Here is a 26,126-nt window from a genome sequence, read left to right as displayed (position 1 = left end):
TATATCCTACACCACACAGGAGAGCCGACAACTCCTCTATATTCTACATCACACAGGACAGCCCACAGCTCCCCTACATACTACACCACAGAGAGAGCTGACAGCTCTTCTATATACTACACGGCACAGCAGAGATGACAGCTCCTCTATATACTACACCACACGAGAGAACCAAAAGCTCTTCTATATAATATACCCCATAGGAGAGGCGACAGCTTCTCCCTATACTACACTACACAGGAGAGCCGACAGTTCCTCTATAAACTACACCACAAAGGAGAGCCGACAGCTCCTCTATATACTACACCACACGGGAGAGCTGACAGCTTCTCTATATACCACACCATACAGGAGAGCAGACAGCTCCTCTATATACTACACCACACAGGAGAGCCAAAAGCTGCTCTATATACTACATCACAGAGGAGAGCCGACAGCTCCTCTATATACTACACCACACAGGAGAGCTGACAGCTCCTCTATATACTACACCACACAGGAGAGCCAAAAGCTGCTCTATATACTACATCACACAGGAGAGCCGACAGCTCCTCTATATACTACACCACACAGGAGAGCCAAAAGCTGCTCTATATACTACACCACACAGGAGAGCCAAAAGCTGCTCTATATACTACACCACACAGGAGAGCTGACAGCTCCTCTATATACTCCACCATACAGGAGAGCCGACAGCTCCTCTATATACTACACCACACAAGAGAGCCAACAGCCCCTCTATATTCTAAACTACACAGGAGAGCCAACAGCTCCTCTATATACGCCACCACACAGGAGAGCCGACAGTCACTCTATATACTACAGTACACAGGAGAGCCAACAGCTCCTCTATATACGCCACCACACAGGAGAGCCGACAGTCACTCTATATACTACAGTACACAGGAGAGCAGACAGCTCATCTCTATACTAACTGGAATAAGAGCTTGGATTATGAAGGTATAAAATCCTCTGCTTTATATCCCATTATGCTTGTTGCAATCAGGTTACTACAAACTCCCGGGGGACGTGTTTTGATCTCTTCCCAGAACTTAATCATGGTAATTAAGATATGGGAGGAGATCGAAACGCGTCTCTCGGGAGTTTGTAGTAACCTGATTGTAAAAAGCACAGTTGGATATAAAGCAAAGTATTTCATACTTTCATAATCCAAGCTCCTAATTCCTGTCTGTACATGAAGTGAAAAGCCACTAGGATCGAGTGCCACAGGATGGAAAGTATTTGCTGCTTGAGGAAGGATACACAATAAATGCAAGGAGGGAGCAAGTACAACCTGTTGCAGAGAGGTGAGAGAGCCGGCAGCTCCTCTATATACTATACCACACAGGAGAACTGACAGCTCATCTATATACTCCACCACACAGGAGAACCGACATTTCCTCTATATACTACACCAGACAGGAAAGCCGACAGCTCCTCTATATACTCCACCACACAGGAGAACCGACAGCTCCTCTATATACTCTATCACACAGGGGAGCCGACAGCTCCTCTATATACTCCACCACACAGGGGAGCCGACAGTTCCTCTATATACTACACCACACAAGAGAGCCAACAGCTCCTCTATATACTACACCACACAGGAGAGCCCACAGCTCCTCTATATTCTACACCACACAGGAGAGCCAACAGCTCCTCTATATACTCTATCACACAGGGGAGCTGACAGCTCCTCTATATACTCCACCACACAGGAGAGCAGACAGCTCCTCTATATACTCCACCACACAGGAGAGCAGACAGCTCCTCTATATACTCCACCACACAGGAGAGCCAACAGCTCCTCTATATACTCCACCACACAGGAGAGCCCACAGCTCCTCTATATTCTACACCACACAGGAGAGCCAACAGCTCCTCTATATACTCCACCACACAGGAGAGCAGACAGCTCCTCTATATACTCCACCACACAGGAGAGCAGACAGCTCCTCTATATACTAGCAGGAATAAGAGCTTGGATTCTGAAAGTATAAAATCCTCTGCTTTATTTCCAATTATGCTTGTTGCAATCAGGTTACTACAAACTCCCGGGGGACGTGTTTCGATCTTCTCCCAGATCTTAATCATGGTGATTATGATATGGGAGGAGATTGAAACGCGTCTCTCGGGAGTTCGTAGTAACCTGATTGTAACAAGCACAAATGGAAATAAAGCAGAGGATTTCATACTTTCATAATCCAAGCTCCTAATTCCTGTCTGTATATGAAGTGAAAAGCCACTAGGATCAAGTGCCTCAGGATGGAAAGTATTTGCTGCTTGAGGAAGGATACGGAATAAATGCAAGAAGGGAGCAAGTACAACCTGTTGCAGACAGGTGAGAGAACCGACAGCTCCCCTATATACTATACCACACAGGAGAACTGACAGCTCATCTATATACTCTACCACACAGGAGAGCCGACAGCTCCTCTATATACTACACCACACAGGAGAACCTACAGCTCCTATATGTACTCCACCACACAGGAGAGCCGACAGCTCCTCTATATACTACACCACTCAGGAGAGCCGACAGCTCCTCTATATACTACACCTCACAGGAGAGCCAACAGCTCCTCTATATACTACACCACACAGGAGAGCCAACAGCTCCTCTACATACTACACCACACAGGAGAGCGGACAGCTCCTCTATATACTACACCTCACAGGAGAGCCAACAGTTCCTCTATATACTACACCACACAGGAGAGCCGACAGCTCCTCTATATACTACACCACAGAGGAGAGCCAACAGCTCCTCTATATACTCCACCACACAGGAGAGCCGACAGCTCCTCTATATACTACACCACTCAGGAGAGCCGACAGCTCATCTATATACTCCACCACACAGGAGAGCAGGCAGATCATGTTTCCAGGAGAAAATAAGCACAAAAAACAATATAGTTGTTTGTATTCCACCTTTTTGAACTTTGCTAATTAGAATCCTTTGCCTGGAAGTCATTAAATACTCATTCAGTAAATTTCCTGCCTTTCTTGCTGTTGAGTGATTTGCTGGGAGATTCCACACTCCTCAGTGTGTAGTACGGGCTTGGCTCGCTCTGTAACTCTTGTTCCCCCCCTTCTGCATCAAACAAGTTCCACCCACACTTCTTTACTACAGGGGACTTTATCTTCGTTTTCCAGTATCTGGTCGCAACTATCATGGCCTTCTGTCTTCTCTTCTTCAGTGTTCTTTCTACTCTAGCAACAACAAGTAAGTGACCCCTATTCCTTGTGTGTTGCTGTCTGTGGGGGTTTAATGTTACCTTTTTACTGATTGTTATTGTTTCTTTCGGAGTCTACATTATTTTGACTTGCAAGTGTCCAAACTAACTATGTGTGACTGATGTATCATTTATACTGGAGTAGTATACCTTGTTTAACTATATGCGTTGCAGAATTAACACAGGTGTTATATCCTGATTCAGTAATGCAATATGCCCATCTGTTCTGTTAGATCTATATTTAGGAAGAACTAAACATGACAGCTTACTAACTTCCATGAAGAAGGGAGTTGCACTGGACTCAAGAATAATGCAATATTGTGCATAGACACCCAGGGTAGCAGAATAGGCAGCTGTTGTGCAGCTCTACAACTAAGTGCGAACTCACACGGCTATATTTCCAATAGGCACATGGTAGAGCAACGTTTTTGCGATGTGAGTCATCTTTGTATGTGTTTTCGCACATCTTACCATAATTTTTACACTGTTGGGGACTATTCACATAGTGCAGGCCACACCTGCGCAATGATTTCAAAAGCTGCACAGCCTAATTATTACCCTATGTGTTGCGTATTGCACAATTACACGGGTATGGGATGTGCATCCCCGCCCTCCATAGACTCTTAACCCCTTAATGACATGGCCTATTTTGGCGTTGAGGACCAACCGATTTTTTGGTATTTTTCCATCTCCATTTTTCAAAAGCCATAACTTTTTTATTTTTCCGTCGACGCGGCCGTATAAGGGCTCGTTTTTTGCGTGGCGATCTGTAGTTTTTATCGGTGCCACTTTTGGGTATATAGACAATATCGTAAATTTTTTATTTTTTTTTTTAATGATAACAGGGAGAGAAAACGCATCAATTCTGCCATAGATTTTTTTTTTTTTTTTTTACAGCGTTAATCATGCAGCATAAATGACACACTAAATTTTTTCTGCGGGTCGGTACGGTAACAACGATACCAAAATTGTTATATTTTTTTTAGGTTTTTACACTTTTTTGCAATAAAACCCCCTTTTTTTGGAAATCTTTTTTTTTTCTCTATAGCTGCATTCAAAGTCATGTAACTTTTTTATTTTTCTATGTACGGAGCTCTATGAGGGCTTATTTTTTGCGAGACGAGCTGTAGTTTTTATTGGTACCATTTTGGGAAATGTACGGCTTTTTTGATCACTTTTATTGCATTTTTTGTGAGGCAAAATGCTAAAAATTAGCATTTTGCCTCTGTTTTTTAGCGTTTTTTTTTACGCTTTTTGTCGTACAAAATAGAAAGCGTGTTCAACTTTTTGTACACGTCGTTACGGACGCGTCAATACCAAATATGTGGGGTTTTAGTTTTTTTTTCCCTTTTTTTATGCTAATATTAGAAAAAGCATAAAAAAAGGGGTTTTTTACATTTTTTTTTTACATTTTTCTTTTTTTTACACTTTTCTTTTCTTTTTTTTACACTATTTGAGTCCCTCTGAGGGACTTACATCACTGTGCCTATGATCGCTGTCATAAGGCATGGCAGAGCTACTGCTCTGCCATGCCTTATCGCTTGTACAGCGATTATAGGCACAGGCAATACAGGACGCCGGTGTCTGGCGTCCTGTTGCCATGGTGACAGGCCGGGCTCTCGCGATAACATCGCGAGTTCCGGCCGGAGACACACAGGGATCGCGATCCCTCTGTGAACTCTTTCCCTGCCGCGATCTACTTAGATCGCGGCAGGGAAGGGGTTAACAGCGGCGGGCGCATCTCCGATGCCCCCCCGCTGTTGGAGCGGGACGCCGGCTGTGACTGACAGCCGGCTCCCGCTGCGGGATAGCGCGGGATCTTATGTGATCCCGCGCTATCTCCAGGACGTACCAGGTACGTCATGTTGCGGGAAGTACCAGGCTGCCATGACGTACCAGGTACGTCCAGGAGCGGGAAGGGGTTAATGAGCATATTGAGCTTTTTTTTGGCCCACGGATTGCATAATATGTGAGAACCCGATGAAATGAATACGTTCTATTCTCCGTGTTTTGCGCGTAAATACATCTGTGTGAGTCCACAATAAGTGTGAGTACCCACTACAGGTTTTTTTTCACTGTGTAATTCGCAGCGTTTTTTTTTTCTGCAGGGGTCTATGGGACTTGTAATGCTAAAATCGCGATCGCGCAAAATTGCGATTTCGCGGTAAATTGCGATTGTGCGGGATCACGATTTTAACATTACAAGTCCCATAGACCCCTGCAGAAAAAAAAAACGCTGCGAATTTCACTGTGAAAAAAAAGTGTAGTGGGTAGTCACCCTTAGGGCGCGGCTTTTTCGCGCCTTTTCCGTTAATTTCCGTTGACATTCATGGGTGCATTAAGAGAAAAATAAGGACACATATGCAACTGACAGTTCCTATGTTAAAAATTTCAACGGACTGAAAAAAAAAAACGCAAGTGGGCAGGAACACATTCAATACTAATTGCTCTTGAGAAAAAACGCTAAACGCAAAGGAAAAAAAAATCGCCAGTGGGTGGGAGCCCTAAGAGAGACCATTTCTATGCCAAAATGCTCCCTGTACTGTGACATCACTGTGTATATGTTCCCTCTATTGTGACATCACTTTGCAAAGTCTCCCTGTATTGTGACATTAGTGTATGTCTATTCTAGTACTTGGGTCAGGAAGGGTATCGTTTTTCCGTAAGGAGAGCACATAGAGGGTGGGTGTGGAGACATAAGCTCATCCATGCTCCTTTGAGAATTATGCAAATGAAAGATGGAACAATGCCTCTGCAGCACCATCTATTGGAAGCCCTACAGAGCTATTGTTCTATTTCTGCTGGGAGCTGTGACACTCCCACACCCTGGGGCTTTATTCTATAGGGCCAGTCTGTTTTTACAGTCCTGTAGACTAAAGCCCAGACACCTAGAACGTGAAAACACATTTGGGTGGTCACTAAGGGGTTAGCTTATCTTAGAAACATGTAAACCTCCTACAGATGCCATCCCTCAACTATAGACTCATATTAATGAAGTATACTTTAACACACTGCATACCTTTTACTGGATGACACAATTTTGCATTGAGCTGGCATTGTGACAAAGTTGTATAACTTAATGGAAATGAAGATCTGTGTAAATTCAGCATACCATAAGGTGACTCCAGACACAGAGCATATGTTGAGGAGCTGGGAGGGTAGTGGTCACTTGTCACGGTGGCACTTACCAGGCTCCCTCCCGGAGGGACACGCATAGCTTCGGCCAGAGCAGCGCTGGGCCTTTTCCGGACATCCCTAGGAGGGGAATGGCCAATAAACATAAGAACAGGAGATAAGGTTGTCACGGGTGACGCCACCATTCTGTTACCCACCAGAATGACCATCGGTGGTAAATAAAGGAGCCACAAACTGTGTAACGTACCTCAGGTCCCTGGGAACGGTCAAAACTTTACTTGGAACTTTATCAGGATACAGTTAATAATACACTGGTGCAGGTAAACAGTAGATTGAAGGTCATGGAGGAAACACAGTATGACACGGGTCCTGCAGTTGCAGTTTTATGCTAGGAACCGCTCCTGGAAGGGGAACTCTCCCGAGGAGGATAGGGTCACTCCACAGACTCTCTCACGGAACAGTACTTCTGCACAGTGGTCTTGGGTGTCTCTTCTCGCTCACTCTCAATCTCTCTCTCTCTCTTCCTTGTCCTCCTCACTCACTGCTGGCTCCTGGCATTGGGGTACTCAGAAAACCTCTCTTTTTCTTCCATTCTTCACCGCATTAGGGTTGAATATACCCCCATGTGGCTGGAACTCTCTCTCAGGAACCCAGAAGATAATGGAATAACTCCAGACTACACCCAAATCACTCATACGTCTAGCCAATATAGATCACGTGACTAGACAAATATTGATACATTTGCAGGCATCTGCCAGTCTCATGCAAACATTAAAGGGGTTGTCCCGCGAAACAAAGTTGGGGTATACACTTCTGTATGGCCATATTAATGCACTTTGTAATGTACATTGTGCATTAATTATGAGCCATACAGAAGTTATTCACTTACCTGTTCCGTTGCTAGCGTCCTCGTCTCCATGGTGCCGTCTAATTTTCAGCGTCTAATCGCCCGATTAGACGCGCTTGCGCAGTCCGGTCTTCTCCGTGTTGAATGGGGCTGCTCGTGCTGGAGAGCTGCTCCTCGTAGCTCCGCCCCGTCACGTGTGCCGATTCCAGCCAATCAGGAGGCTGGAATCGGCAATGGACCGCACAGAAGACCTGCGGTCCACCGAGGGTGAAGATCCCGGCGGCCATCTTCGCAAGGTAAGTAAGAAGTCACCGGAGCGCGGGGATTCGGATAAGTACTATCCGTTTTTTTTTTCAACACATGCATCGGGTTTGTCTCGCGCCGAACGGGGGGGCTATTGAAAAAAAAAAAAACGTTTCGGCGCGGGACAACCCCTTTAACCTCTCACTTGCTGCTGCTGTGCAATACACATAACAAAATGACTAGACAACTTTGCACAGTACATCTGCAAAAGACATTTCATGTATGACACTTATCGAGGGGCCAGCAACAAAGACTTCTGGCCACTACATAAACACCTCTGTACAATACCCTATAATGTGATGTCACCGTACAGTCCCTGTCCTGGAACAACTCAGAATACATTATTCTGTGACATCACTCTGTTCATAATCCCTGTATTGTGACATCAATGTGTGTATTATCTCTGTACTGTGACATCATTGATTACATTATCGCTGTACTGATATCACCGTGTACAGTCTCCCTAGAATGTGACATCTCTGTGTACAGTATATTCTCCAAGTACTGCGATTGTATTCTTGTACTCTGTAAGTTTTGCCTCTACTGTGACTTCACTGTGAGTCTATTCTAGTACTGTGACATCACTGTATGCATTATCCCTAAACTGTAACATCACTAATATCTCAGTACTGTGACATCACTGTGGATATTCTTCTTGTACTGTGACATTACTTTGTAAAGTCTCCCTGTACTGTGACATCACTGTGAGTTATTTGAGTACTGCAACATCACTGTGTATTTTTCCTTTATTGTGACATTACTGTGTACATGTCCCCTTTATTGTGACATCACAATTATCCCTGTACTGTGACATCACTGTGTACGTGTTCCCAGTATTGTAATATCACTATTATCCCTGTATTATGACATCACTGTGAGCCTATTCTAGAACTGTGACATCACTGTGTGCATTGTCTCTATACTGTAACATCACTATAATCTCAGTACTGTGACATGACTATGGACATTCTTTTTGTACTGTGACATTACTTTGTAAAGTCTCCCTGTACTATGACATCACTGTGAGCCTATTTGAGTACTGTGACATCAGTGTGTACACGTTCCCTATACTGTGACATCACAATTATCCTTGTACTGTGATATCACTGTGTACATGTTCCCAGTACTGTCACATCACTATTATCCCTGTACTATGACATCACTGTGAGTCTATTTTAGTATTGTGACATCACAATTATCCCTGTACTGTGACATCACTTTGTACATTCTTCCTGTTCTGTGACTTTATTGTGAGTCTATTCTAGTACCGTGACATGACTTTGAGCATTTTACCTACACTGTGTCATCACTACAGATGAGCGAGCGTACTCGTCCGAGCTTGATACTCGTTTGAGTATTAGGGTACTCGAGATGCTCGTTACTCGAGATGAACACGACGCGATGTTAGAGACACTTTAATTTCCTTCCCAGAGAAATGTGCGCGCTTTTCTGGCCAATAGAAAGACAGGGAAGGCATTACAACTTCCTCCTGTGACATTCCAGCCCTATACCACCCCCCTGCAGTGAGTGGCTGGAGAGATCAGGTGACACCCGAGTATTAAAATCTGCCCCGCCCGTGGCTCACCACAGATGCATTCTGACAGAGATCAGGGAAAGTGCTGTCTTGCTGTAGCTGCTATAGGGAGAGTGTTAGGTGTTATATTCGTCTTCAAGAACCCCAACGGTCCTTCTTAGGGCCACATCTGACCGTGTGCAGTACTGTTGAGGCTGCTTTTAGCAGTGTTGCACAATTTATTTTTTTTTCTATATATATCGGGCGTGCAGACCATAGCGTCCTCAGTCTGCAGTCATTTTACAGAGTATAGGGGCTGTACTGGTGAGGCAGGGAAAGAGGTATCCAGGCTATATAGGCAGTGGGCTTTTTCCAAAAAATTGTAAAAAAAAACTATATTTGGGCTGCCTGTGACCGTCTTCAGTTTACTAAGTGTCTGCTGGGGGTAGTAGTCGCTAACTATTACCCAGCTAGGTATTACTGCAGCCTTGCGCATATTTTTTTCTGGCTGCACTGTGCTTTAAATAACCACAGTCATCCTCCAACAGGGAAATCCTTATACAGGCTATATCACAGGCAGTGTGCTTTTTCACAAAAATTGGTTAAAAAATACTATATTTGGGCTGCCTGTGACCGTCTTCAGTTTACTAAGTGTCTGCTGGGGGTAGTAGTCGCTCATTATTACCCTGCTAAGCGTTACAGCAGGCTTACGCATAATTGTTTCCTGGCTCTGCTGTGCGTTCCGTAAGGGAAGTCAGCCTCCAACCACAGGCCAATAAGTGGCACATGTAATTGCAGCGTTCTGTTTCTGCTCTACTCGTAATACACCATGCTGAGGGGTAGGGGTAGGCCTAGAGGACGTGGACGCGGGCGAGGACGCGGAGGCCCAAGTCAGGGTGTGGGCACAGGCCGAGCTCCTGGTCCAGGTGTATCGCAGCCGACTGCTGCGGGATTAGGAGAGAGGCAAGTCTCTGGGGTCCCCAGATTCATCTCACAATTAATGGGTCCACGCGGTAGACCTTTATTAGAAACTGAGCAGTGTGAGCAGGTCCTGTCGTGGATGGCAGAAAGTGCATCCACCAATCTATCGACCACCCAGTCCTCTGCGCCGTCCACTGCTGCAACTCTGAATCCTCTGGCTGCTGCTCCTCTTTCCTCCCAGCCTTCTCACTCCATTAAAATGACACATTCTGAGGAGCAGGCAGACTCCCAGGAACTGTTCTCGGGCCCCTGCCCAGATTGGGCAGCAATGGTTCCTCTCCCACCGGAGGAGTTTGTCGTGACCGATGCCCAACCTTTGGAAAGTTCCCGGGGTCCGGGGGATGAGGCTGGGGACTTCCGGCAACTGTCTCAAGAGCTTTCAGTGGGCCAGGAGGACGATGACGATGAGACACAGTTGTCTATCAGTGAGGTAATAGTAAGGGCAGTAAGTCCGAGGGAGGAGCGCACAGAGGATTCGGAAGAAGAGCAGCTGGACGATGAGGTGACTGACCCCACCTGGTTTGCTAAGCCTACTGAGGACAGGTCTTCAGAGGGGGAGGCAAATGCAGCAGCAGGGCAGGTTGGAAGAGGCAGTGCGGTGGCCAGGGGTAGAGGCAGGGCCAGACCGAATAATCCACCAACTGTTTCCCAAAGCGCCCCCTCGCGCCATGCCACCTTGCAGAGACAGAGGTGCTCAAAGGTGTGGCAGTTTTTCACTGAGAGTGCAGACGACCGACGAACTGTGATGTGCAAGGTTTGTCGCGCGAAGATCAGCCGGGGAGCCACCACCACCAGCCTCACCACTACCAGCATGCGCAGGCATATGATGGCCAAGCACCCCACAAGGTGGGATGAAGGCCGTTCACCGCCTCCGGTTTGCACCACTGCATCTCCCCCTGTGCACCAACCTGCCACTGAGATCCAACCTCCCTCTCAGGACACAGGCACGACCGTCTCCCGGCCGGCATCCACACCCTCACCTCCGCTGTCCTCGGCCCCATTCAGCAATGTCTCTCAGCGCAGCGTCCAGCCATCGCTAGCGCAACTGTTTGAGCGCAAGCGCAAGTACGCCACCACGCACCCACACGCTCAAGCGTTAAACGTGCACATAGCCAAATTTATCAGCCTGGAGATGCTGCCTTATAGGCTTGTGGAAACGGAGGCTTCCCAGTCGCCACTACTTTTCCCGATGTGCCGTGCCAGCCCTGCACGAACATGTCTCCGGCAACATTGTACGCGCCCTCACCAACGCGGTTACTGCCAAGGTCCACTTAACAACGGACACGTGGACAAGCACAGCGGGCAGGGCCACTATATCTCCCTGACGGCACATTGGGTGAATTTAGTGGAGGCTAGGACTGAGTCAGAGTCTGGGACCGCTCACGTCCTACCCAATCCCAGAATTGCGGGCCCCAGCTCGGTGCTGGTATCTGCGGCGGTGAATGCTTCCTCCAATAAACCACCCTCCTCCTCTTCCTCCTCCTCCTCCTCTTACGCAACCTCTGTCTCGCAATCAAGATGTGTCAGCAGCAGCCCGTCGCCAGCAGTCGGTGTCGTGCTGCGTGGCAGCACAGCGGTGGGCAAGCGTCAGCAGGCCGTGCTGAAACTACTCAGCTTAGGAGAGAAGAGGCACACTGCCCACGAACTGCTGCAGGGTCTGACAGAGCAGACCGACCGCTGGCTTTCGCCGCTGAGCCTCCAACCGGGCATGGTCGTGTGTGACAACGGCCGTAACCTGGTGGCGGCTCTGCAGCTCTGCAGCCTCACGCACGTGCCATGCCTCGCCCACGTCTTTAATTTGGTGGTTCAGCGCTTTCTGAAAAGCTACCCACGCTTGTCAGACCTGCTCGGAAAGGTGCGCCGGCTCTGCGCACACTTCCGCAAGTCCCACACGGACGCTGCCACCCTGTGCACCCTGCAACATCGGTTTAATCTGCCAGTGCACCGACTACTGTGCGACGTGCCCACACGGTGGAACTCTACGCTGCACATGTTGGCCAGGCTCTATGAACAGCGTAGAGCTTTAGTGGAATACCAACTCCAACATGGGCGGCGTAGTGGGAGTCAGCCTCCTCAATTCTTTACAGAAGAGTGGGCCTGGTTGGCAGCCATCTGCCAGGTCCTTGGAAACTTTGAGGAGTCTACTCAGATGGTGAGCGGGGATGCTGCAATCATTAGCGTCACCATTCCTCTGCTATGCCTCTTGAGAAGTTCCCTGCAAAGCATAAAGGCAGACGCTTTGCGCTCGGAAACGGAGGCGGGGGAAGACAGTATGTTGCTGGATAGTCAGAGCACCCTCATGTCTATATCTCAGCGCGTTGAGGAGGAGGGGGGGGAAGAGACAGCTTGGCCCACTGCTGAGGGTACCCATGCTGCTTGCCTGTCATCCTTTCAGCGTGAATGGCCTGAGAAGGAGGAGGAGGGGGAGGATCCTGAAAGTGATCTTCCTAGTGAGGACAGCCATGTTTTGTGTACAGGTACCCTGGCACACATGGCTGACTTCATGTTAGGATGCCTTTCTCGTGACCCTCGCAATACACGCATTCTGGCCACTATGGATTACTGGGTGTACACACTGCTCGACCCACGGTATAAGGAGAACTTTTCCACTCTCATACCCGAAGAGGAAAGGGGTTCGAGAGTGATGCTATACCACAGGACCCTGGCGGACAAACTGATGGTAAAATTCCCATCCGACAGTGCTAGTGGCAGAAGGCGCAGTTCCGAGGGTCCGGTAGCAGGGGAGGCGCGCAGATAAGGCAGCATGTATAGTGCAGGCAGGGGAACACTCTCCAAGGCCTTTGCCAGCTTTATGGCTCCCCAGCAAGACTGTGCCACCGCTCCCCAGTCAAGGCTGAGTTGGCGGGAGCACTGTAAAAGGATGGTGAGGGAGTACGTAGCCGATCGCACGACCGTCCTCCGTGACGCCTCTGCTGCCTACAACTACTGGGTGTCGAAGCTGGACACGTGGCCTGAACTCGCGTTGTATGCCCTGGAGGTGCTTGCTTGTCCTGCGGCTAGCGTCTTGTGAGAGAGGGTGTTTAGTGTGGCTGGGGGAATCATCACGGATAAGCATACCCGCCTGTCAACTGACAGTGCCAACAGGCTTACACTTATAAAGATGAACAAAGCCTGGATTTCCCCAGACTTCTCTTCTCCACCAGCGGACAGCAGCGATACCTAAACAATACGTAGGCTGCACCCGCGGATGGAAGCATCGTTCTCTATCACCATAAAAAACAGGGACCTTTTAGCTTCATCAATCTGTGTATTATATTCATCCTCCTCCTCCTGCTCCTCCTCCTGAAACCTCACGTAATCACGCCGGACGGGCAATTTTTCTTAGGCCCACAAGGCTCAGTCATATAACTTTTGTAAACAATGTTTATATGTTTCAGTTCTCATTAAAGCGTTGAAACTTGCACCTGAACCAATTTTTATTTTAACTGGGCTGCCTCCAGGCCTAGTTACAAATTAAGCCACAGTAACCAAAGCGATTAATGGGTTTCACCTGCCCTCTTGGTTGGGCATGGGCAATTTTTCTGAGGTACATTAGTACTGTTGGTACACCAATTTTTTTGGGCCCTCGCCTACAGTGTAATCCTAGTAATTTTTATGCGTTTCACCTGCACTCATGCTACAGCAAGGTGTGTGGGCTTGGCCTACACTTTTGCTACATAAATGTAACTGGGGCCTTGTCTATACTGCAACTACTGAAATGTGAAAGAGACTGTTATCTCCCTAAACTGCTGCAACGGGAATGTTACTGTGGCCTGTCTTGACTGCTACTACTGAAATGGAACTAATACTGTGCTCCCCCTATACTGCTGCTTCAGAATTGTTACTGGGGCCTGTCTAGACTGCTACTATTACTGAAATGGAACTAAGACTGTGCTCCCTTTATACTGCTGCTTCGGAATTGTTACTGGGGCCTGTCTTGACTGCTACTACTACTAAAATGGAACTAATACAGTGCTCCCCCTATACTGCTGCTTCAGAATTGTTACTGGGGCCTGTCTTGAGTGCTACTATAACTGAAATGGAACTAAGACTGTGCTCCCCCTATACTGCTGCTTCGGAATTGTTACTGGGGCCTGTCTTGAGTGCTGCTATTACTGAAATGGAACTAAGACTGTGCTCCCCCTATACTGCTGCTTCAGAATTTTTACTGGGGCCTGTCTTGACTGCTACTACTACTGAAATGGAACTAATACTGTGCTCCCCCTATACTGCTGCTTCAGAATTGTTACTGGGGCCTGTCTTGAGTGCTACTTTTACTGAAATGGAACTAAGACTGTGCTCCCCCTATACTGCTGCTTCGGAATTGTTACTGGGGCCTGTCTTGACTGCTACTACTACTGAAATGGAACTAATACTGTGCTCCCCCTATACTGCTGCTTCGGAATTGTTACTGGGGCCTGTCTTGAGTGCTACTATTACTGAAATGGAACTAAGACTGTGCTCCTCCTATACTGCTGCTTCGGAATTGTTACTGGGGCTTGTCTTGAGTGCTACTATTACTGAAATGGAACTAAAACTGTGCTCCCCCTATACTGCTGCTTCGGAATTGTTACTGGGGCCTGTATGGACTGCTACTACTACTGAAGTGGAACTAATACTGTGCTCCCCCTATAATGCTGCTAGTGATATGTTACTGGGGCCTGTCCCTAATGCTACCGCTGAAATGTTACTAATTCTGGACTCTGACTATACCGCTGCTAATGCTATGTCACTGGGGTGTGGAAACGGAGGCTTCCCAAAGACATGATGGTGGCGAGGCCATTTCCCACCAATGCGGTTACTGTTAAGGTGCATATAACCACGGACACGTGGAGAGGACACGTAGTGCCTCAAAAACATCCCCCTCCTCCTCCAACAATGAAAACATTCTTGACAAATACCTTTGCATTGGTCCGTCTGGTGGCAGTCCAAGAATTTCACCTTTACCGACACAACAAGAAAGCCCCCCCACCATCCCCCCGCCACGGCCCACTTAATCCTGGCCACATTCCGAAAACCAACTAAATAAAACCACGCTACTAGGTCCGCAGTCGCCACCACATTCCCACCAACGCAGTTACTGTTAAGGTGCATATAACCACGGACACGTGGAGAGGACACATAGTGCCTCCAAAACATCCCCCTCCTCCTCCAGCAATGAAAACATTCTTGGCAAATACCTTTGCATTGGTTCGTCTGGTGGCAGTCCAAGAATTTCACCTTTAACGACACAACAAGAGAGCCCCCCCACCATCCCCCTGCCACGGCCCACTTTATCCTGGCCACATTCCGAAAACCAACTAAATAAAACCGCGCTACTAGGTCATGCACTGTGGGCCGAAGCACACCTGTATTGTATCTGACGTTAGCTCTGCTGTCCAGGGCACTGCAATGGGATTTGTTTATGTACCGCCGGTGGGTTCCAGGGAGCCACCCATGCTTTGGGTTCACACGGACTTCACATTAGGGATTTGTACCTGCCTGTGTCTATGTATTAAAAACCCCGGTCAGACTGGGGCATGCAGTGTGGGCTGAAGCCCACCTGCATTTAATCTGACGTTATCTCAGCTGTGCTGGGCACTGAAATGGGATATATTTATGTACCGCCGGTGGCTTCCTGGGACCCACCTATGCTGTCGGTCCACACGGAGTTGTAACTGCATGTGTCTACTTATAAAGAACCCCAGTCTGACTGGGGCATGCAATGTGGGCCGAAGTCCACCAGCATTTAATCTGACGTTACCTCAGCTGTGCTGTGCACTGCAATGGGATTTGTTTATGTACCGCCGGTGGGTTCCAGGGAGCCACCCATGCTGTGGGTGCACACGGAATTCCCATTGCGGAGTTGTACCTGCCTGTGACTATTTATAAAAAAACCCGGTCTGACTGGGGCATGCAGTGTGGGCCGAAGCCCACCTGTATTTAATCTGACGTTAGCTCTACTATCCGGGGCACTGCATTGGGACAAACTACAGGAGCAATACAGCGCTAATGAGACGTGCACAGCTACGCTAGCATAGGAGTCCGCTGTAGGCCCACGATTGCTGAGGGTTTGTGCAGAGGCCTATTTCCTGGGTGCAGTGAAAGTCCGCTTCCTTCCTAGGATTGCTGAAGCTGTGGGCCGAGGCCTATGTCGTGGGCGCGGTGCAAGTCTGCCATGTTTGGCCGGTCAGATCAATTTTTGGTTCATGTCTTGGGTTTCCTAGGACCCACCTATGCTGTTGGTGCAAACTTAGCTCCCATCGCAGTGTTTGACCTGTCTGGCACAAAGACACTGACTGACTTGGGTAGGGGGCAGAGCGCAGACGGCTTTCCCCTTGCAGTGTCGATTGAGCTATGCGACACCTTGACAGAATGAATAGTGTGTGGCACATGGGTTCCCCATTGCTATGCCCACGTGTGCAGCTCCTGATGGAGGTGGCACAGGATTGGATTTCTCATTGCTTCTGTACAGCATGGGGGGCTATCGCCCCGCCCCTTTTAAAGAGGGTCGCTGCCTGGCCCTGCCAACCCTCTGCAGTGTGTGCCTCCGGTTCCTCCTCATGGCAGACACACTTATAAATAGACATGAGGGTGGTGTGGCTATGAGGCCAGCGTGTGGCATGAGGGCAGCTGAAGGCTGCGCAGGGACACTTTGGTGTGCCCTGTGGACACTGGGTCGTGCGGGGGGGTTGGGCAGCATGTAACCCAGGAGAAGTGGCAGCGGTGTGTCCCGCAGGCAGTGATTGTACTTTGTTGGAGGTAGTGTGGTGCTTAGCTAAGGTATGCCTTGCTAATGAGGGTTTTTCAGAAGTAAAAATTGTTGGGAGGGGGTGGGCCCACTCTTGCCGCTATTGTGGCTTAATAGTGGGACCTGGGAACTTGAGATGCAGCCCAACATGTAGCCCCTCGCCTGCCATATCCGTTTCTGTGTCGTTCCCATCACTTTCTTGAATTTCCCAGATTTTCACAAATGAAAACCTTAGCGAGCATCGGCGAAATACAAAAATGCTCGACTCGCCCATTGACTTCAATGGGGTTTGTTACTCGAAACGAACCCTTCGAGCATCGCGGAAAGTTCGACTCGAGTAATGAGCACCCGAGCATTTTGGTGCTCGCTCATCTCTAGTTATTACGTGATGTTAAAGTACACAAACCCCCCTATGGAACCCCCCTATTATTCCTGCAATGTGATATCACTTTGTATAGTATCTCTGTAAGTTCATTCTTGTACTGTGACATCACTCTGTACATTTTTGCTTTACTGTTACATCATTGTCTACTATCCTTGTACTGTGACATCGCTGTGGGTTTATTCTTGCACAGTGACATTACTGTCTATTGTCTTTTTTTTATTGATAAGATTTTTGAATATACATACTTTGATTTTACATACTTTGTGAGAAGACAGTATGCGGTTCTATATTTTATTCACAGTAACTCTTAAAGGGGTTGTCCCGCGAAACAAAGTGGGGTTCAGCACTTCTGTATGGCCATATTAATGCACTTTGTAATGTACATCGTGCATTAATTATGAGCCATACAGAAGTTATTCACTTACCTGTTCCGTTGCTAGCGTCCTCGTCTCCATGGTGCCGTCTAATTTTCAGCGTCTAATCGCCGGATTAGACGCGCTTGCGCAGTCCGGTCTTCTTCTTTTCTGAATGGGGCCGCTCGTGCCGGAGAGCGGCTCCTCGTAGCTCCGCCCCGTCACGTGCCGATTCCAGCCAATCAGGAGGCTGGAATCAGCAATGGACCGCAAAGAAGACCTGCGGTCCACCGAGGGTGAAGATCCCGGCGGCCATCTTCACAAGGTAAGTAAGAAGTCACCGGAGCGCGGGAATTCAGGTAAGCACTATCCGGTTTTCTTTTTTAACCCCTGCATCGGGTTTGTCTCGCGCCGAACGGGGGGGCTATTGAAAAACAAAAAAACCCGTTTCGGCGCGGGACAACCCCTTTAATATCTATAGAATGTTAGCAAGTAACTTTTATTAACTTCTGGTTGATCTGCAGCTCAGCATCTTGTCGCATCTCCTCTATAGCCGTTTAAATATCAGGCGAAGAGAAGGACGCTTGTTTTGGCAGACGCCGGGTCGGAGATCACCCGCATTTTTTAAACATATTATAAAGCAGTAATATCAGAGGGGGTGGGAGTAAGGGTTGAAAGTACAGGAAGGGAGTGGAAGGGGCGGTGAGTTCCGAGCAACACCTTGGGCTCCTTCCTTCGAAGGAGTTGTCTCATGTGCTATATTGGTTCCTTCTTATGTGGACAAAAAATATCTCCTTTTAGCTTTGGAACTATTGTTATTGGAGGCGCTAATTTGTATTATGTATTTTGTAAATTTTGTTATCAAAAGTCTTCAGTTCACTTGTCATATGTGGAACATGTTTTTCCCATGGCGCCCATATTTTAAGGAAGGAAGTGTGGGAGAAATTTGACCAGCTTAGAAGTTTTTCAAAATGGTAAATTTGATTTAATTTGTCTCTCCACACCTCTATGGATGGAGGATTTGTTCCTCCCCAGCAAAGGGGGATTTGGGCTTCTGCTGCCGCGATCATGAATGGTAGAAGCTTGTCTTTATTTGGGTTGAATGACTCTTGTGGTCTATTTAGAATAATTTTGTCGGAGGTTAATTGTATTTTTCTTTTGAGGATCTTTTCAATTTCTCCCTCCACTTCCCTCCAGAAGGGTCTGATTGTATTACAGTTCCACCAAATATGTAGATATGAACCTGTTTGTTCTTGGCATCTCCAACATTTGTCTGATTCTGCTAACTTATACGTGAATAGCCACTCAGAGGTTTTATACCATCTTGTTAGTAATTTAAAATGGTTCTACTGCAGGCATACGCAAGGGGAGATCCAATATGAGGTTTTCAATATTGTCTTGATTTCTGTGTCGGATATCCTTATATCTAATTCCTTTTCCCATGAGAAAATGTAGGTAGGTCTGGTTAAGGCATAATGTGCCGTAAGGATCTTAGTCAGATAAGATATCTTCCTGTTGGTTTTATTTTTGTTGATCATTAATTTTTCAAAGTCTGTCATCGGCCTTGTCGACAAGTGTTTTATTTTGAAGTTAGAAATTACCGCCGAGAGAAGTGTGATATGTAGATCCTGCAGGTCTCTTTGTGGAGCCAGAGTATGTATTATGGTAATGGGATCCTTATGGATAATCCTCTGCAAGCCCAGGATTGAATACTCCTCAAATATGTTCCATAGTAGAGATGAGCGAGCATACTCGCTAAGGACAATTACTTGATCGAACATTGTCCTTAGCGAGTATCTCCCCGCTTGGCAGAGAAGGTTCGGCTGCCGGCGCGGGTGACAGGTGAGCTGCGGCAGTCAGCAGGGGGGAGCGGGGGGGGGGGGGGAGAGAGTTCCCCTCCGTTCCTCCCCACTCTCCCCTGCAGCCAAATCTTTGCTCCCGAGCGGGCAGGTACTCGCTAAGGGCAATGCTCGATCGAGCAATTGCCCTTAGCGAGTATACTCACTCAACTCTATCCCATAGATTATCTGGTGTTCTAGTCTCCTGTTGTTTGTTAATGAATGGGAGAAGGTATAGTGGTGTATTTGGTGAGGGTGTATGTGCTAACAATTGATGGACAGAGTCCCAGGTCTCGCAGACGCCCCGCAACAGGTTGTTGAAGTCTTTAGCTCTGTATGATCTCGAACTTGGAAACCACATGTCCTTTAAGAAATCTTTCCCATGTGCCAACTGAACTAGCCCTCTCAATTTATGGTTGTTTATCGGAAATACTAGATCAAGCCATCTGTTTAAATTTATTGCTTTATAATATTCACTGATATCAAGTAACGCTACACCTCCCCACTGTTTTCTTCTAGTTATTAGTGAGTACGCCAACCTGGGTCGTTTGTATTTCCAAAAAATACTTGAGAGTAGGGAGTTAAATTTTTTAAAGAAGGATTTTGGTATGTGAATTGGTAGCATTTGCAATTTATAAAGAATCTTGGGTAATATTTAGGTTTTAATGAGGTTTTTCCTACCAAACCTGGATATGATAGGGACATTGTATGAAGATAGTAGAGATGTTATCTCTGTTAGTAGAGGTAGGAAGTTGAGTTCAAATAGTTTTGAGAGGTTGTTTGTTATTTTTATACCTAAATAGTCGATGGACTGTTCTGCCCACACGTACGGGGTGTTACCCTTAATTTCTGCTACTCTGTGCGGGGGTAAGGAAACATTTATTATCACTGATTTATTTTTATTGACTTTTAGATTGGAGAAACCACCGTAGAGGTCTAATAACCGATTTAGGCTAGATAGGCTCTGCTGCGGGTTTGAGATCAGAAAAAGAACATCATCTGCAAAGGCAGCCGTTTGAATGTGGTCCCCACCTATCTCAAGTCCCTGTATATTAGGATTTTCTCTGACAGCTTGCAATAAAGTCTCCAGCGTTAGAATAAACAATGTGGGAAACAGCGGGCATCCTTGGCGTGTACCATTCGTAATGTGAAATGGTTTAGATAAGATATCATTAATTTTTAATCTGGTGTGTGGTTTTTTTATGTAAAGAGAAGATTGCATCAATTAGTTGAGGAGGGAAATTGAATTTAAGCAAGATTGCTCTCACAATCTAGTCTGTCAAATGCTTTTTCAGCATCAATTCCCAGAAAGACCAAAGGGATATTCATTTTTTTTGCATAATACATGGAATGTAAAAGGATTGCTGCATTGTCCTTACCCTCTGTCAGGACAGTGTCCGGGATATGGGGGTCCCTGAGATATCCCGCAACCCCTGTCCCTGCCTACTTGCCCCCCTGGGCTAACCCCCAGGGCGACAACTGGGCGACGGTCCCTACCCTCACTAGGGAAGCGGGACACGGGAGACAAACAGACACTGAGACAAACAACGGTAGAATGGTCAGACAATCCGGGTAGGCAACAAGAGGGTACGCAGTACAGAGGGGTCAGGCAAAACGTAGTCAAGTCCAAAAGCAGGTGTCAGAAAAGCCGAGGTCACAAGAGCAGTCAGGATAAACGCGGGTGCAGCTGGAGAACCAAACTAACACTGGCAAACCCTGAAAGGAAAACACACATATTTAAATGCTGTCAGTGCTCCCGCCCCAGAAGCTGATTGGGGCGGGGAGCCTGACAGCAGCAGGGCTAATCAGGGAGGTGCTGGGGGCACGCCCCCAGTCTTGCAGCACAGACCGTTACTAGGGAAGCCAGCCTGGTAGTCAAGTGACTAGAAGCACCAGCTGCCTCCCTAGCAACCCGGCGGCGACCAGTCTTACAGCGGCCCGGGGAGATCACCAGAACCGGGGCTCCCCTACGCCGCACTCCTGTAGCCCGGGTGGCAGGACCGGTGGTGCGGGCACGGCGGCCCCGAGAGTTGCAGGTTCTGACAGTACCCCCCCTTCTACGGGGGGACACCGGACCCCCATGGCCCGGTGCGGGCTTAAGCGGGAAAGCCCTGTGGAATGACTGGACTAGGCGTGGCGCATGAACGTCCCTGGCAGGGACCCACGTCCTATCCTCAGGGCCAAATCCTCTCCAGTGGACCAGGTACTGCAGCCCACCTCTAACCCGTCGGGCATCCACAAGCCTTTCTACTTCATACTCCAGTTCCCCCTGTACCAGAGAGGGAGGAGGCGGGTTCTGGGTGGGGAGAACTGGAGTCACATACTTCTTAAGCAAGTTCTTGTGAAAAACCTTGTGGACCTTCCAGGGGTCAGGAAGTGCCAACTTATATGCCACCGGGTTGATAACCTGAGAAACCGTAAATGGGCCAATGAACCGAGGAGCAAGTTTCAGGGAGGGAACCTTAAGTCTCAGATTCTTGGATGATAATAAAACCTGTTCCCCGACCACAAAAGGTGCAGAGATAGTCCGTCTTTTATTTGCGTATTTACGCAGTTTCTCTTGGGAACCCTGAAGGTTCTTACGAACCTGGGCCCAAACTGTGCACAGTTCTTCAGCGGATATGTCAGCGGCCGGATTGTTCGAGACAAAAGGAGTAGAAAGCGAGAACCGGGGATGAAACCCATAGTTACAAAAAAAAGGTGACAGTTGGGTCGACGAGTTACCATGGTTGTTAATAGCAAATTCGGCGAGAGGTAAGTAGTTGGCCCACTGATACTGGTTATCAGAGACGAACAGTCGCAGATACTGGATAAGTTCTTGATTCATCCGTTCCGTTTGTCCGTTACTCTCGGGATGGAAAGCGGAGGAAAAGGACAAATTAACGTTTAGATTTTTACAGAAGGCTCGCCAGAAGCGAGCGACGAACTGAACCCCTCTATCTGACACAATATCCTCGGGGATCCCATGTAACCGAACAATCTCCTTGATGAACATCTCAGACAAAAGTTTGGCGTTAGGCAACTTGCCAAGCGGAACAAAATGAGACATTTTAGAGAAACGGTCAACTATTACCCAAATGACCGTATTCCCCAGCGAGGATGGCAGATCAGTAATAAAATCCATGGACAAATGGGACCATGGCCTGGACGGAATGGGCAAGGGCAGAAGAGGCCCCTCAGGACGTCTCCTGAGGTTCTTCCCCCTTGCGCAAACCGGGCACGCGGACACAAATACCCGTACATCCTTGGCCATGTGCGGCCACCAATAGAGTCTGGCCGCTAACTCCAGAGTACCCCTGATGCCGGGGTGTCCAGCTAGGACTGAAGCATGTGTCTCCTCTAACACTTTCATTCTCAGTGATAACGGGACAAATAATTTGCCTTCCGGAAGGGCTTCAGGAGCCGATTGTTGAGCGGCGTAAATGAGAGGTGAAAGGTCGGAGGAGACAGCAGCGAGGACCACCCCAGGGGAGAGAATGCTCTCAGGCTCCGGCTCGGAAGGTTCCGGAGAACCAAAACTCCTAGACAGGGCATCAGCCTTGACATTCTTAGAACCGGGTCTATAGGTAACAACAAAATTGAACCGAGAGAAAAACAAGGCCCAGCGGGCTTGCCGAGCATTTAACCTCTTAGCGGAATCTAGATAGGTGAGGTTTTTATGGTCTGTGAGTACCGTGATCTGGTGATGGGCTCCTTCCAAAAAATGCCTCCACTCTTCGAAAGCCCACTTAATCGCCAGCAATTCCCGGTTGCCTATATCATAGTTCCGTTCGGTGGAAGAAAACTTCCTAGAAAAATAGGCACACGGTCTAAGGTTGGTGAGAGTGGAGGGACCTTGGGACAGTACCGCTCCCACACCAAACTCAGAGGCATCTACCTCCACCACAAAAGGGCTGGACAGATCCGGTTGTACTAGGACAGGTGCAGAAGAGAACGCCGCCTTTAGGGTATCGAAGGCCCTCAGAGCCTCAGAAGACCAGGTCCTCACATCTGCCCCCTTTCTGGTGAGGTCAGTTAGAGGTTTAGCCACCACGGAGAAGTCTTTAATGAATTTGCGATAGTAGTTGGCGAAGCCGAGGAAGCGTTGAAGGGCTTTCAACGACCCTGGCTGGGCCCACTCCGTGATGGCCTTCACCTTTTCAGGATCCATCTGGAAGTCGCATGGCGTGATGATATACCCCAAAAATGATATCTTTTGTACCCCGAAAACACATTTCTCGAGTTTAGCAAACAGCTTGTTATGTCTGAGTCGAGCTAGCACAGTCTGAACGTGAGTATGGTGACTCGGCAAGTCGGAGGAAAAAATCAAAATGTCGTCTAGATATACAACCACGAACACCCCCATGATATCCTGAAACACTGAGTTCATGTACCCCTGAAAAATGGCGGGGGCGTTACACAATCCAAAAGGCATAACTAGGTATTCAAAATGCCCGAGGGGCGTGTTGAAGGCGGTTTTCCACTCATCCCCTTCCCGAATGCGGATGAGGTTGTATGCTCCCCTGAGATCAAGTTTAGAAAACCATCGGGCACCAGCGACCTGGTTGAGGAGGTCAGGAATGAGTGGAAGAGCATACTGGTTTCGGACTGTGATTTTATTTAGCTCTCTATAGTCAATACAGGGCCGGAGACCCCCATCCTTCTTCTCAACGAAGAAAAACCCGGCACCCACCGGGGATTCTGAGGGCCGGATGTGCCCCTTGGCCAGACTGTCGTGGATGTAGTCCCTCATGGATTCTCTCTCTGGGACCGTAACGTTATAAATGCGGCCCTTAGGAAGTTTGGCCCCAGGAATCAAGTCTATTTTACAGTCCCATTCCCTATGAGGGGGCAGAGCTTCAGATAGTTGTTTGGAGAACACGTCAGAAAACTCGGAGAGGTATTCTGGTAGGGGGGTCCCCTCGCAGGTGGAGATTCCCACCTTCACCGCACAAAGGTGGTTGACACAGCGGGGACCCCACTTTACCAGTTCCAACGTGTCCCAATTTACTACCGGGTTGTGCTCCCGGAGCCAGGGGAGGCCTAGGACGACGTCCACAGACAAATCTCTCATCACTAGAAAGGTGCAGGTTTCCACGTGTAAGGCTCCTATCGTAAACCTTACTTCAGGGGTAACCAGATTAACCACCCCTGCTTGCAATGGAGTGGAGTCCACTCCTGAAACCAGAATCGGAGTCTCTAAACGTAACAAAACTCCGGACAGTTGAGCAACGAAATTAAAGTTAACGAAATTAGCCGCAGCCCCAGAATCAACAAAGGCTTGCCCAGTACGGTGGAAAGCATGAAATTCTAGGGTGCAAGGCACTAACATCTTGGACAACACAGGGAGTACCTTGGCTCCTAGACAGTCCCCCCGACAACTGCCTAGGAGCGGGAGTTCTTCCTGCCGTGGCTTCTTAGCGCAGGTAGCAATGCGGTGACCCGGCTCCCCACAGTAGAAGCAGAGGTTCTTCTTCAGGCGGTGTTCCCGTCGTTGCTTGGGGGTCATGGCTCCCAGCTCCATGGCCTCGGTGGTGGGAGGGTAAAAGGTCGGGTCAGTCGAAGAAGTAGACGTGGGGAGTGGGGTGGTCCGAGCGGCGTGTCTGGCCCTCAAACGTCGGTCGGCTCGAATAGCCAGCGACATGGCTTGCTCCAGAGTTCTAGGCTCTGGGTGGGCCACAAGTAGGTCCTTGAGACCCTCAGACAGGCCGGTCAAAAATAAGTCTTTTAGGGCGGCATCGTTCCACCGGGATTCCGTACAATGTTGACGAAATTGGGAACAGTAGTCCTCCGCCATCTTACAACCCTGGCGCAGGGCCAGAAGTTTGGAGACTGCGTAGCCCGCCCGGTCGGGTTCGTCATAAATTTGACCCAGGGCGGAAAAAAAGGCGTCAAGGGATAGTCGGGCTGGAGAGCCAGCTGGTAGCGAGAAAGCCCAATTTTGGGGCTCTCCCCTCAGGCGGGTAATTACGATTCCCACTTTCTGGTATTCAGTACCAGAGGAGTGGGGGCGGAGATCAAAGTAGAGCTTGCAGCTCTCCCTAAATGCAAAAAACTGATCTCTCTCTCCGGAGAAGCAATCCGGAAGCGTGGCTCGAGTTTCTGACATTGTTCCTGGAGCGGACGAGGGCTGCATGGGGCCTGCAGCTGCCACTTGTTCCCGTGGCTGCAAGCGGGCGGTTAGGTCCTGGGCAAGGGTCGTAAGGACCTGGACCTGGTTCGCTACAGCCGCCACGGCCTCCATCGAGGGGCTCAAAGTCGCCGGGCGGATGCAAGGGTCTGACCTTCGTTCGGCCAGTGTTACTGTCAGGACAGTGTCCGGGATATGGGGGTCCCTGAGATATCCCGCAACCCCTGTCCCTGCCTACTTGCCCCCCTGGGCTAACCCCCAGGGCGACAACTGGGCGACGGTCCCTACCCTCACTAGGGAAGCGGGACACGGGAGACAAACAGACACTGAGACAAACAACGGTAGAATGGTCAGACAATCCGGGTAGGCAACAAGAGGGTACGCAGTACAGAGGGGTCAGGCAAAACGTAGTCAAGTCCAAAAGCAGGTGTCAGAAAAGCCGAGGTCACAAGAGCAGTCAGGATAAACGCGGGTGCAGCTGGAGAACCAAACTAACACTGGCAAACCCTGAAAGGAAAACACACATATTTAAATGCTGTCAGTGCTCCCGCCCCAGAAGCTGATTGGGGCGGGGAGCCTGACAGCAGCAGGGCTAATCAGGGAGGTGCTGGGGGCACGCCCCCAGTCTTGCAGCACAGACCGTTACTAGGGAAGCCAGCCTGGTAGTCAAGTGACTAGAAGCACCAGCTGCCTCCC

General features: G+C 48.6%; 1 protein-coding gene across 3 annotated transcripts in view; it reads left to right on the top strand.

The window, feature by feature from the left end:
• The first annotated feature begins 1,159 nt into the window (after positions 1–1,159).
• Positions 1,160–26,126, top strand: part of LOC136631999 (uncharacterized) — an 83,085-nt gene continuing 58,118 nt past the window's right edge. The window contains exon 1 of one of the 3 annotated variants that reach the window (XM_066606528.1): positions 1,160–1,307. In XM_066606528.1, the coding sequence (XP_066462625.1) occupies positions 1,271–1,307 (37 nt within the window). In that variant the 5' untranslated portion in view covers positions 1,160–1,270. Of the gene's footprint in view, positions 1,308–2,185; positions 2,342–3,043; positions 3,227–26,126 lie in introns of those variants that run through there. The other 2 variants (XM_066606529.1, XM_066606527.1) reach the window with 2 other exon arrangements.

Source organism: Eleutherodactylus coqui, chromosome 6, assembly GCF_035609145.1.
Source record: "Eleutherodactylus coqui strain aEleCoq1 chromosome 6, aEleCoq1.hap1, whole genome shotgun sequence".
Classification (NCBI taxonomy): Eukaryota; Metazoa; Chordata; class Amphibia; order Anura; family Eleutherodactylidae; genus Eleutherodactylus; species Eleutherodactylus coqui.
Note: the sequence above shows the minus strand (reverse complement) of the source record. Positions and strands in the feature narration are given on the sequence as shown.